Genomic DNA, 13,761 nt, shown 5'->3' on the forward strand with positions numbered 1-13,761 from the left:
AATGGTTCTAATTTTAAAATAGCCTAGGTATGCTGTAAATATGAAGTTTATATAGCTGTTGAGGAGGTTGCCGTTAATAAAACATAACAGGATTTTGTGAGTGTAATTTGCTTCAAGTCAATTTTCTTAATATAGTGCTGTTTGACACATAATGAGCAAACGTATTCATTCAATAATTCATTTGGTAAGCAGTATAATTTAAAAACTTTGATATAGCACATTGTGCAGGATTTTATGCACATTAGCGACGACCTGTATGGATGTCTAGAAACAATGGTGTACGTCTGTAATATTTAATTTCAAATGCCTCTTTTAGCTGATTATTTGGCACAAGCCTTTGATTCACTTTGCATTGATCTGAAGACAGAGGAAGGGAAAGTATTGTTTTTGGACTACCAAGCAGTGCCCATAATATTGACTCACCTAAGAATATCAAGGAAAGGCCTCCTTTCCAATGCCATTGACAGTTTACTTCAGATGACAACAGAATCTAGTAAGTAATCTTTTCATACACTTTTTATGTTGTTTAGCTCGTTTTGCATGCCTGCCGTGTTTACTTTTGGGTTAATTGTACAATAAGTTATTCCAAGGGAAGGATTACTATTTTTATTAGGCAGAATGGGAAATTCTGCAAAAGAAAATGTGTTTTCCCCTGTTGTAGTTCAATATGATAGGCAACTAGTTTTTTAAAAAAGTGAGTGCTTTATACTTTATAGAAGGGATTTCAAACCTTGTGTCCATTGGATATTTGTGTATGAGATTGTGATGTATGGAAGTATAATGTCCAACTAAATATTGTAGGGCTGACCTTTTCAACAAGATCTCAGCGTAGACCTGTTTATGTAAATACAAATTCTAGTAATAAAATGCTTTTCAATTCTTTCTGATTTATAATGTTTATTGAATACTTAGTACGTGTAAGCTCTCTAAAAATAAACATGTACACAGTGGGTTTATGTACAAGATTGTGGATTGTTTCTTTTATTGGAATTATGTCTTCTTAAATTGAAACCTGGGTGACTGAATTTTTTTAACCTTTCACGTGTAAACACTTTTATACTGCAACTGTTGGTTCCAATCTTCAGAACGCCATGATTCCTGTCTCTGTGGCCATACTTTAATATCAAATTAAGTAGGATCTCCAGATGTGCCTCCAGCCAAACAGAATAATCATGCTACATTTAAAACTTACAGTTCGTGGAATTAAAAGAAAGAACTCTGCATTCCTATAGAAACAAGACAGCTTGATTTCCTACTGAGATAAATTACTGTTAAGGATTCATCCCACAATTTCTGCCTAGAGTGATTATGCTGTTTTATCTTAACCAGGAAATAACTTTCTTTTTATCTTTAGCCTCCTAGTGTTAAGAGAGCTGCTTTGACAATTAATACATTGTCGGGACTATGTTTCTTTTATTTCATTTGCACAAAAATACCATGTGGTAGTTTCGAATTTAGCATTTTGTTAAGCTTTTACCACAGAGGATTTGCTTTATGTATTACCAGATTTTGGCATTAAGTAGTAGCATATGTGAAATTATTAAACACAAGATAATTAAGTGAAATTACAGAAGAAAATAGAAGAAAAGGTGGTTACAGGGAAGAGTTGGCCTTGCCCTCTTTCATTCCACAAAACTGTCCATGAAGCACTGCACCTTCATCACAAATAAGTTCTTCACCTACGACTTGATTTTTACCCTTGCAATTTAAATATCCTATTCAGAGGAGAAGTACTGGAGCTATCTCAAAGCTTGCTTGTGTCTTTGTTTTGTGGAGGGACAATTGAGAATAAAACTTGTGTTAAAATTTCTCAGAATAAGAGGTTCTGTGAGACTTTTATTTCTTAAGGTCTGCTTCAGCTTGACTTTCTATTCTAAATCTTAGTAGGAACCGTTGGGGTAAATGAAATTAGATGGAAATAATTTCATTCTCTTCACATCTTTTTTGTTTCTTATCTATTCAAAAAGGAACCTACATATTCTTACCACATTTTTTTAAAAGCTAAGAGTTGGATTCTTGATTTTTTGAATATAATAAGAATTTCTCCTTATTAGCTGTGTTCGCTGCTGCAAGGGTTAAACAATCCCATCCTTTATTCTTTTAAAGGGCAAGTGCAAACTTATCTTAAACAGAGGCATTTGAAGTTAGAGAAGAAAAAATACTTTATAGCTTATGTAGGATAAGCAGCATGCTTTTTTAAAAGGTTTCCTGTCCCAGACTTTCCTTCCTCATCCTGTCTGTAACGTTCTCTCTGAGAGGTTGGATTGTCTTTTTCTTCTTAGCCTATGACTAAAATAATGCTGCTTCATATAGTCCAAAAGAGAACTGAATTGTCTGAACTCACACGCTTTGGGATTTCACCCTTCTGAGTGCATTAAAGTACTTTTGGCTCTGATTGAACTCTGCAACTTTATTCAGAAATAGCAATAAAAATGAATAAACCAAAGCTAAACTTAGAAAAAATCAGTAATAGCAATGAACTATAGACATGCGTGATTTAGATAGATTTTTGGATAGATTTGATTGACTGATTATGTTGATTCTTGGGGACCATATAGATAGATCTTTTCCAGGATAACCTTTCCCCTAACTCACCCTTCAGGTCTCCCAATTGTGCACCCATCATTTTTTTTTTAATTGAATCCACCCATCTTGCTGATTGTCCTTTACTTTTGGCCTCTGTGTCATTCCCCAGATTAGTTGACATTTGTGGGTTTGAGCCTTTACTGATTCTTCTATTGCTTGTAATATTTCTGTAGATATTCAATTAATTTCTGTAGCTTTCTGACTTAGTAATGATGGGTTGCTGACCTAACTTAATCTTGTAATACTGGAAGGTATTCTAAGGTACCTTGGATATTGGCATCTCTATTGCTACAGAATGAGCAGCAGAAGTTTCTAGACTGAATAGGCAGAGTCTAATTATGAATAAGGCAATATACTTTTAATTGGGGCAAAAAGAATAATCGAGGAGATATTCTTAACCTTATATAGTAGAACAGAAGCAAAGGAAACAAACAGGATAAGAAACATGCGTTCACATCCAATATTTAGTGTATATGTAATTAGACTGTAGATGTTTCCTTTGAAAATCTACACTAAGATTGAAACCACTGATTGCATTGATAGGAAATCTTTAAAACACTTTATAAACTCATTAGACATTGTGACTTTTGCATGCTAATATTTAAAATGTTTATTGATTGGAGCAAGCTAAAAAGAAGCACAATGGATGTTTATAGTGTTTTATTGAGTATATTATGAGCCACCTACTGTTGTACATGTGACTGGCATATAAATAAATAGGGTTATAATATTACTCCTACTTTTAATGCAAAAATCTTCCTTTTTCTCTTATGTGTTCATAAGATGTTTTTCCTTTTATACAGGATGATTGCATTCATTTTTTTCAGCATTTTGCTTACAAAGGCAGGACATAAATATATTGTTGTAGCATTAATAAATTTGATAGTTGCAAGCTGCTTAAGAGTGGAAATGGAAACGAATAGTAAGAGAAAAACATTTCCTGCTAAAAATGAAATATCAGCTAGTTCTTTAAGAAATGAAAGCTTGCTTCATTAAAAATAATGTTGCAAAGATACCACCGTATTGATGATCCTGTCAAAGAATATGCAAATCCTGATGTTTCTGTTATTTTTGCCTTATTTATAATATTGGAAAATCACAGGACTAAAATGAGTTTCCACTTAATATATATCAGAAATTCAACAAAACAAAGTCCTGTAAACATTTAGACCACCTCTGTGATTGGTGGAAAGAGGCAGGCACTGTGTTAAAGAAAGCAGTTGTAACCTAGAATTATGCTAAACAAAATAGCTATCTCTCCCACTATTAAGAAAGCTGAGGCATTCCAGCTTTTGTATGTTTCACATGCACAGATTAATAGAAAATGTTTTTTTTAATCTTTAGCATTAAGATTTTCATGAGTTATCGTTGACCAGGTTTGTAAAATGTGTCCTGGTGAGATGCTGATCAGAACAGCGGGTCAGTGTTCCAAAGTCAAAAGTGATGTTTTTAAATACTTTGTAAACCGCCCTGAGTCCTACGGGAAAAGGGCGGTATATAAATTCAATAAACTTAAACTCTTCCTCTTCAGCTCCAATATCAAAATCTACATAGCAAAGTGGAGCTGGGCAAGTCAAGATAATGGTGAAATATTCTAAGAAACCATCCCTTTAAAAGACAGGGATTAAAGATGTAGTTACTGTACCATTGTTCTTTCAAAGACTTGGAGCAAGAGTGTATATTTTCCAGTATTAAGGACCACGAAACTTGAAAAGAATTATGCAATTCATAGATGCTATAACATTATCCCCCCCCCCGCCCTTACTGATTGTATGTATGAGTGATGGGCACAAGAGATTTGCTCTTTCAGAATTTAAATTCCTCTGGAATGGATTCTTATGATTTTTCAAGCAAAAACTTGAATCAACACCAGCTATTACCACACATCATCAGTTTTGTAATATCTGCTGAAATTTGAACTTACAAAGTTTGATATATTGCTGAAACCCAGGTTGAAAGCGTTGGGATATAACATTCCTTACAATTATACACACCAATCATGATTGCTGAGCTCCTTATGTTTATTGAGCACCTTATTTTGCAGGGTATTTGAATCGCTTTCTGGAAGCTTGTAGTAATGAACTCTTTTTCCGGACTTGTTCAGTGCTGCTTCGCAGTTTTAATCTTGATATTCAGCTCCTGGAGAAACTCAGCATTCTGCTTCAAAAACTTTCAAAAATCAAGTAAGCTTTCCAACCTCAAAATATTTTTCTCAGAAATATTATGTGTTTGTTGGAATCAGGGCAACCCAGGATTTCCATAGCTTGGGAGATTCATGAGAAAACTAATAAAAAAGATATGGATGCAATAGCTGAACTAGATAACAGTCAACCAAATAAAATAGGGCAGACCCAATCACAAACCAGTAAGGAAAGACATAGATTGGTGGTAGTGAGAGAGGGATGGTGGGTAAAGATCAGTAATGTAATCTAAGCATACCTTAGTGGTAAAATATATAAAAAATAGCTTTTGAAGACTTTTCTAACTCTGTGCCTATTCTTTTTGCACTCCTTTTCTGCAGTAATGAATACCAGTGCCATATGGTGCAGATATCATTGTGTGGTAACTGAGAGTCATTTTATTTAAAAGAGATATCCTATGTGCAGCCTATGAAAGTTATTTTAAAGGTTGTGAAAACAAAAATCCAGAATTGCTGGGCGTGTATATAAATTTAATAAATTATTAAAAATAACCACATAAAGTATGAATAACAATAGATACTGTTTATTTCAGTTTGGAAAGTTGAAATTTCAGAATCAAATGTTAATTGAACTGAAGTGACTTCTTTAATTACATATTTTTCAAAATATATTGCAGGAGTAATAAGAAGATGTTTGAGCTGTTTACTCTCCATCTTATGATTCAAGAACTATTGAGGACAGCACATCCAGATCACACATTTTTGTGCATTAACCTCAACTCAATTCTCTTTAATTTGGGTTTAATAAAAAACAACCCCATTGAAAGTAGCCAAAATGCAAGTGACTAGCAGGTTGCATGTTATAAAACGTTTCCAGTGGCTTGTTTATGTTACATGAATTAACAAAATGTGGAATGGGAATTGCCTCCGTAGGTGTCTCAGTTGTACCAGTCTTCAGAATTCATCATTTAGAATTGCTTTAATGGAAATTGTCTGTTTTATAATGCTAGATTGCTTGCCTGTAAGCACTTGTTCTAGACTGGTCTTCAGCCCAAAAAGACAGCACCCTACAATACACTATTTTTGCAATGAGATCAATGACACCAAAGCTGAATAGTATCATATTGGATATCATATAATATCATTTTGGCATAAGTAATCTTGCATCCACTAGGACAGGGCAGGCAATCTTTTTGTAGGCAAAATACACACTTTGATTTTTTTTCCCTTCCACAATGTTTGCACCATGACTGGTAATACAATAATGGGGCCATATTTCAGCCCATTTTCTTGGTTCATTTGGGTAGCAGCTAAGGGATTCAATATGTTCATTGCAGAGTTTCCCAGAAATTTAATGCATCCAATTTTGTTTAGAAACCATGAAAAAACCATGCCGCAAAATTTTGAAAGTCAGTAGGAGCCAGAAGAATGAAGTTGGATGTCTTGATGACCTGCAGGTTGATCACTAGGACAGTACAGAAAAATTAGTGATATTTATTTTTAATCTGGGCAGCTGGATATTCTCTAGAGATGCTCATTTTCCTCCTCACAATGCTTGACCCCAAGGTTTTAGTGATAATTGACAGAATCAGATTTCCTAGCACTTTCATTCCAGCAATTCATTGAGAAGATATTGTATAACCACTGAGGTCAGTGGTATGTCCTTTCATTAAATATATGTTTAGCTGCTTTGTGGAGGCTATTAGTAGCTGAAAAGTTTGTTATTGGCTTATCAAAAGAAAGCATTGATTCTTAGCTGAGTTTCAAGAGCTTTTTTTGCCAATGTTAGAAATGCCCCAAACCTGAATGTGGAGTACCTGAAGACTGTTGTTATGTGAGATATCCAAAGAAAAGCCTTCTTTTCTTCGAGCAATTTCAAGTTATGCAATAATAGAAATGTGCAGATTTTGAAAATTATTTGAAACAAGTCCTTCAAAGCACAAATATTTAAGGTAATTATATCTTTAAAGAACTTGAAAACATGCAACTGCTTTAAGAAGGCACATTAAAGACACAGCTGCTTTAAAGAGATTCTGTGCCTTGCTATAATGCATTCCAGAGAACCTGTTCTGAATGATTATTGAACAGAATACTTAAAACTTTTTCTGATTTCTTTATGTTAATAAAAGCCCAGTTATTGAACTCAATCTTGACAGACACTAATTTGCTTTGCCTGATATTTTTTATACAGTATGCTGGGTCTTACAAGGTTCACAAAAAGATTTATTTTATCCTTTATGTTTATTTTTTATTGTCATGTTATAGTGAGCACTCCAAGATGTCCTTAAGCATCATTTTAATGTAATAAAGTAACAATTTAAAATAATAATTTATATTGGCAGTGTTATTCTTTGAAAAAGGATGTTTTTTGAGCTACTTGACTTTTTTGGATTTCAGCCTGTTCATTGTTAATTTTATATAGATGGTCCCTTGCAGAAATAGGAAGGGCTTCTTCTATTGATGGAAATTTCTGAGGATCCTGAAGCTGCTTGCTGGGGAAAAATGGACAGGAGATAGACCTTGGTTGAAATGGTGGAGTCAGCAAAATGGCAGAAGATGTTGAGCAAAATGGCTCTCTGGGCACATGTAGGCAATCAAAAGCAGATAACCAAGAGAACAAGTCTTACAGATGATGCAGCTGCTATAACAATCTGAAAAGGAGTCTTCGTGCAAGCTGCCACAGTTTCAATACATTTCTTTGGAATGTTTTGCACAGCCCTAATAGTTTTTCATTGGGGGGTGTTACAGCTTGTAATGAAAAGAAAATAGCATCTTAGTTTCTAAAAGGAACTATAAGGAGAGGGGACAGGTCTCAGAGGAATGAGTAAAAAAAAATCTCTTAGCTTGATTAGTCTAAAGTGCTTAGTAAATTCCATTAAAAACAGGTGGTAGATATGTAAACACTTGATTACATGTTTCTCCCACTCATCCTTGTGGATGGGTTAGCTAGTTTCTTCACATAATGCCAATCCTCACCAGTAAACTCATCTGAGAACATACTTTCATTCTCAGAAGCGGGCTTCTGCAAAAGAAAGCAAGACCAGAACTTACAATCTTAAATAAGCCAACTTCAGTAGAATTTTCAAACCCGTGATATGAACATACTGTGAAAACAAGCTTACATAGGATAACGGCATGGAAAACGAGGGAAGTCATAGTGGCTTTCATTACAAATGTTTGTACATGTGCGTACAGCTATGTTTTTCCATAGTCTTGGAATTACTTATTTAGTATGCCACCCATCTCTGCCAAGCGTCTCTGGGGGGCTTATACTAGCATAAATAGCAATAAAAACAATTATAGGATCAAACATTAAAACATCAGATAGTAAAAGCTAACACATTAATATTAAAACAGATAAACCATTGAATAGATGGGGTGGAGATGAGATCTTATATTAATCTACATTATAATTGTAAGTTAATCATGTCACTCAACCTCTGAAGCAAACATGTCCAGACCTGAAGGAGCTTTAGTGGGGCAAGCCAAAGGCTGCATAAATTGAATACACTTCACTCTGGCCCAAACCCATTAATGTTGGGTTTAGTCTTCTCTGTGTCTATGATGGGCTCTTTGCTGCATTCCAGTTGATTATCTCCTTCCGAGGACAGCACTCTTAATGGAATGAGCAGAGAGTCATAGAATTGTGTGCAATGAATTGACACATGTAGGATGGAAGAGGGTACTTCAGCACATTCCCTGAATGCTACTTTTCAGTCTGATGAATGGGAAGTGCACTCCCTGGTCCTCTGCCTCTCTCTCCTTAATAACATGGAAGAGCTCTGCAGGATTAGTTTGCTTTGTTCCCTCAGTGACCAACCGGATGTCTTAAAGATGTTAAATTTTCAGGACTTTACAACAGGAGTGTTTGACATGAGGTAGTGGTAGGTATGGTGTGAATTCATATGTACTCTGAATCACCTTTACCTCTTCAAATCTAAATACAATATCTGCACAGTTCTACCTTTTATCTGTGAATCTCCCACCATGAACTTTTTGGTAGGTGAGGGGGAGGGATGAATTTGAACTAAGTGGGTTTTTTTTACACTGCGCCATAATTTCATAAAGTTCTGTCATATTTTCCCTTCATTAGTTCCATGTTTCTAAAAAAATCCCAAATAATAGTAATTTGGGGGGGGGGGGAGTTTGCATTTATAAATCTGTGTTTTCTGCTTTTCCTTACTTTGGATCTGCAAATACTGATCATAAATATAGTATGAAAACAGAAGTCAATTTTTAAAAAGAAAGGTGTCCTATTTCCTTTTTTCTAGAAGGTATTGAAATATTTTAACTCAATTTTTTCATGGTAAATTGCACTGTGGTTCAAAAGGCCTATAATGGCAACAGTGGGAGTTCATGATTCAGAAGGACTGATGGTGTGTTTGGAACAAATTTCTGTACGACCACCTGCTGTTGCATCCTGCATAGAAATTTGTTGGAATTCTATATCAATAAGAATGATACATACTGGGCTGCTACAGTTATATTATGTCTTTAACCACTGTTCACCATTAGTAGTCACAATGTTGAGATGGGTAGCCATACAAATCTCTCTCCCCTATCTTTCTATCTATCTATCTATCTATCTATCTATCTATCTATCTATCTATCTATCTATCTATCTATCTATTTTTATTTCACTTGAAACAAAGCCAGTTCTGGATTAAAGTGGATCACCAGCCAATATTTTCTGCAAATACTGGGCATTGTTTTGTTGTTATTTCTTCAGTCTTCATGTCATAGGAAGAGCTGCTACACATCATAGGGGCGCAGTGGCTCAGTGGGTTAGGACACTGAGCTTGTTGATCAGAAGGTCGGCAGTTTGGTGGGTCGAATCCCGAGTGCCGCGTAACAGAGTGAGTGCCTGTTATTCATCCCAGTTTCTGCCAACCTAGCAGTTCAAAAGCACGTAAAAATGCAAGTAGAAAAATAGGGACCACTATGGTGGGAAGGTAACAGCGTTCCGTGCGCTTTTGGTGTCTAGTCATGCCGGCCACATGACCACGGAGACGTCCTCAGACAAGCACTGGCTCTTCGGCTTTGAAATGGAGATGAGCACCAGTCCCTAGAGTTGGAAACGACTAGCACGCATGTGCGGGGGAACCTTTACCTTTACCTTACTACACATCATAATAGGTTAAAAAGGGGGGGGCTTTATTTTAGAATGGTCACGCTGGTTGCCCAGATACCACAGTTTTTGCTTTGTTGACTTTTGTGACAGAGACAGGCATCTGTTCATCCTATCTCATCAAAAATGACTTTTTCTTCTTTTAAAGTGCAGCCTGCTGCTCTTTAAGCTTCCTTCAAAAGGTATGACTGATCTTTCTTCTTTCTTTTGAACTAAAAGAAACTTCAAAGAATCTTGCTAATCAACTATCCTCTTGTCTGCCGGAAGCCTTATTTTAGTAGATAATATTTTTGCAGCTAAAGGGCATAATAAAGGAAACTATGAGTGCTCTCGTAAAATACATGTCATGATGATCATGGGGGCTTACCTATACATAGAACATGACCTCTATGATGTATATTCATTCGTAAACACCCATTGAGACCTGAAGGCAAACTGAGATTCTACCCCCAAGTTGACTTTTATCTTGAGTGTTCGGTGGACTAGGCACATTTTCCAACAAAGTGTATGATGTCTGCAGCCCGTATTTATTTTATTTTATTTTTTATTTTTATTACATTTATATACCGCCCTTTCCCGAAGGACTCAGGGCGGTTTACAGGGTGATTAAAAAACCAAAATACAAAAGTTAAAAACAAATTTAAAAAAAAAATTATATCTGTCCCTGTATAAATAAAACCCCAGTTAAAACAAGATTAATCCTCAGCCTGGGCCAGAGAGCTCGAAGAGCCAGGTCTTCAGGCCCCGGCGGAATGAACGGAGGTCGGGGGCAGTCCTCAGCTCCACTGGCAGCTGGTTCCAAAGGGCAGGCGCCCCCACTGAGAAGGCCCTATCCCTGGGTGTTACCCGCCGGCAATCTCTTACCGGTGGCACCCTGAGAAGACCCTCCCTGTGGGAGCGCACTGGACGAAGGGAACTTGATGCCGGCAGCAGGTGTTCCCTCAGATATCCCGGACCCAAGCCATTTAGGGCTTTATAGGTCATCACCAGCACCTTGAATCTCACCCGGAGGGCAACCGGAAGCCAATGCAGCTCGCGGAGTAGAGGTGTTACATGGGAGTATCGGGAAACCCCCATCACAACTCGCGCGGCCGCATTCTGCACCAGCTGAAGCCTCCGAGTGGTCCTCAAGGGCAGCCCCATGTATGTAAATATGCTTCTATAGGCTAGGGCTTTGGTAGCATGTCACGTTTCCATTTGGTAGCATGTCACGTTTCCATTTATTTCTTCTTAATTTAAAAAATCTAAAAATGGCCAGGTGATAGGTTGAATCCAGATGTAAGTATCTTTAAAAGACAACCCAGTGAAATCAAGGAAGTTATAATAAGCTCCTCCTGCTTATTTAAACAGTTATTTATTAAAGAACTGTATGTGGCTCCCCAACTTATGCATGGTGACTCTGGACAGTTTACAGTATAAACATTTCACAATGAAAGAATCCATAAACCCACCTCCCTCCGCCCGGTGGCAGCAACTACAGCATCACAGCCACTTGATCATGTCATGGCCCATTCAGAGGCCGGTTCGGAGGAGGAGGAGGAACAGTTGGAGCTGGGACCTTCTGACAGGGAAGGCATGCCAAGGCCTGAGGACGATGCTGTCCCGGCCTCCTCAGGCATTGGGGGAGGTGGTCAACCTGACGGAGAGCTGCCTGCCTGCACAGACACAGGAGGATCAGCTGCTGATCAGCAGTGGTGCTGCCTCCTCCACTCCATCCAAGAGTAAGGAGAGTGGAATGTAGGCAAGCCCAAAGAAGGGCTGCAAGGCTACTTGGGAGGAGGTAGCCCGACCCCTTCTCACAAGGAACACCTGGAGGGGAGTAACTTAAGGAGAAGCCATAGGGAGTTAGTCTTTGCCAGGAATAATTGTTTGTTTTGGCTTACACTCCCCTGGCTTTTACTCATGCCTGTTGCTGTTTGCCTTGCCTCGCTCTTCACATTTGTTTTGGACCTAGCCCTTTCCTGGTGGCTATGTTTGGCCTTTGCTTCACTGAGACTTTAGAACTGCTTCTTTTCTGGAACCTGTTTCTTGTCCTGAGGACTACCCTTGTAATGTGCCTGGACCCTGCCTGGTGGATTAGATTTGGCACCCTGGACCTTGCCCTGTGAGCGTGCTCCTAAGCTGTGGGCTTCCTTTGTACTATAGGGGCTGTTGTTTGGGAGTCTGAGGGTGGCTGCCTTCAGGGTGTATGAGTATGAGGGTGGACCCTTAGCAGTTGTTGGAGGGCCATTGGCTGAAACATTTGTTAAGAGACATAAAGAACTCTCTAGAGGCCTGCCTTGCCTTGACCACATGCATCATAACAGATCTGTTCAGTATCCACATATATTTAGTCTCTAGGCTGATTAAATACGATATGATCTGGATTTACCTTAAGTGTTTGACAGGAGAACTGTTCCACTTTAGACATGATAAATGGGAGATACATTAACATTTTATTCTAATTAAGCTAATTAAGCTAAAATATTTTTTAATTTTATTTTAAATTAATTTTTAAAAATGTTACCATGCACAGCCAAGAAAACAAACAAATGGTTCATTGAACAAATCAAATCCAGAGTTCTCACATGAGACACAAAAGACCAGACTCAAATTATCTTTCTTCAGACACATTGTGCAAAGACTCAGGACCCTGGCAAAGACTCTAATGCTGCAAAAGGAGGAAGAAAAGGGAAAAAGAGAATGACTAGCAACAAGATAGATCAGACATGTCAAACTCGTGATGTCACGTGACATCACGCGACGTATCGGGACTGTTTTTCCATTGCCGGCAATGGGGTGGGTGCGGCTTCTGGGTGATGCATCCAGCCCATGGGCTGGCAGTTTGACACCCCTGAGATAGATGGAATAATTTACAGCAGAGGTCTCCAATCTTTCCAGTTTTGCAGACTGGCAGGGAAGGCGCTTGTGTGTGCAGGCTCATTTACACAAGCAGCGGGTATGGGCACCTGCTGCTCACACAAATGGAGCCCCGTACACAAATCCAAGTGCCTGCCACGTGTGCAAATGGATCTGTACACATCAGCGCAAGTGTCTGTGTGAGCCCAAATGGAGCTGCCCAGAAGATGAGTACAAGTGTCTGTGTGAGTGCAAATTGAGCTGCCCGTGCTGGCCCGCCTCTTGTATGGCCCAGTTCCAAACAGGCCAGGGCCTGGTACTGGGCCACAACCAGGGATTGGCAACCCCTGACTTACAGTGGCTGTGAGTGCACCATTGGAAGTCCTGAAAGACCAGGTTAGAGATAAGATGTCATGGAAAAATCAATCTATATGGTCTCCAAGAGTTAAAAATGACTTGATGACACGTAACTGATCCATCATTGTTTTAAAGACTCTGAAAGTCTAAAGCAAGTTTAGCTTATGGCTGGATGTTGGCATTCCAAACAGCAATATATTTTCAGCCATGCTCTTCAACTTACACTGACAAGAGGAACTTTATCATACAAATTATTACTCTGCAGTTCTCAATTTATACTATCTGCCACCTTAAAAGTAACATATTTCTACTATTGATGTCATTTTACGTGATTTATTTTATTGCAATATTTTCAACTTGTCTGATTCTGCAGCTCAACATGATATACAAGATTAAAATGCATAATACAATGTAAAATGAAAGCATATAAAAGATTTATATTAAAATATATACATATTTTTTCTTTTTAACTTTTTACCAAAATTTCAATTTTGTTAATAAAGGAAACGTTAAAAAAATCTTGGGTCAAATTGATCATCAGGAGATCAGACTAGTTTTATTCAAGAGCACAATTCATTCTGAAATTTGCTATTCAGCCATGATTTAATTGTGTTGTTTCACAACTATGTATAGATTATGTGTTTAGATTCACTTTTGTTGGTGGTTAAGGCACAAGGCTAGAAACCATGAGACCATGAGTTCTAGTCCTGCC

General features: G+C 37.8%; 1 protein-coding gene across 1 annotated transcript in view; it reads left to right on the forward strand.

The window, feature by feature from the left end:
- Window positions 1-7,041, forward strand: part of CCDC138 (coiled-coil domain containing 138) — a gene marked incomplete at its 5' end in the record, with an annotated part of 29,300 nt that extends 22,259 nt beyond the window's left edge. The window contains 3 exons of the mRNA XM_081326675.1: window positions 317-493; window positions 4,631-4,769; window positions 5,404-7,041. Of these exons, the coding sequence (XP_081182801.1) occupies window positions 317-493; window positions 4,631-4,769; window positions 5,404-5,575 (488 nt within the window). The 3' untranslated portion in view covers window positions 5,576-7,041. The remainder of the gene's footprint in view (window positions 1-316; window positions 494-4,630; window positions 4,770-5,403) is intronic.
- Between the last annotated feature and the right edge of the window lie 6,720 nt (window positions 7,042-13,761).

The sequence above is a fragment of the Vipera berus genome (assembly GCF_964194415.1).
Source record: "Vipera berus genome assembly, chromosome: 4".
Classification (NCBI taxonomy): domain Eukaryota; kingdom Metazoa; phylum Chordata; class Lepidosauria; order Squamata; family Viperidae; genus Vipera; species Vipera berus.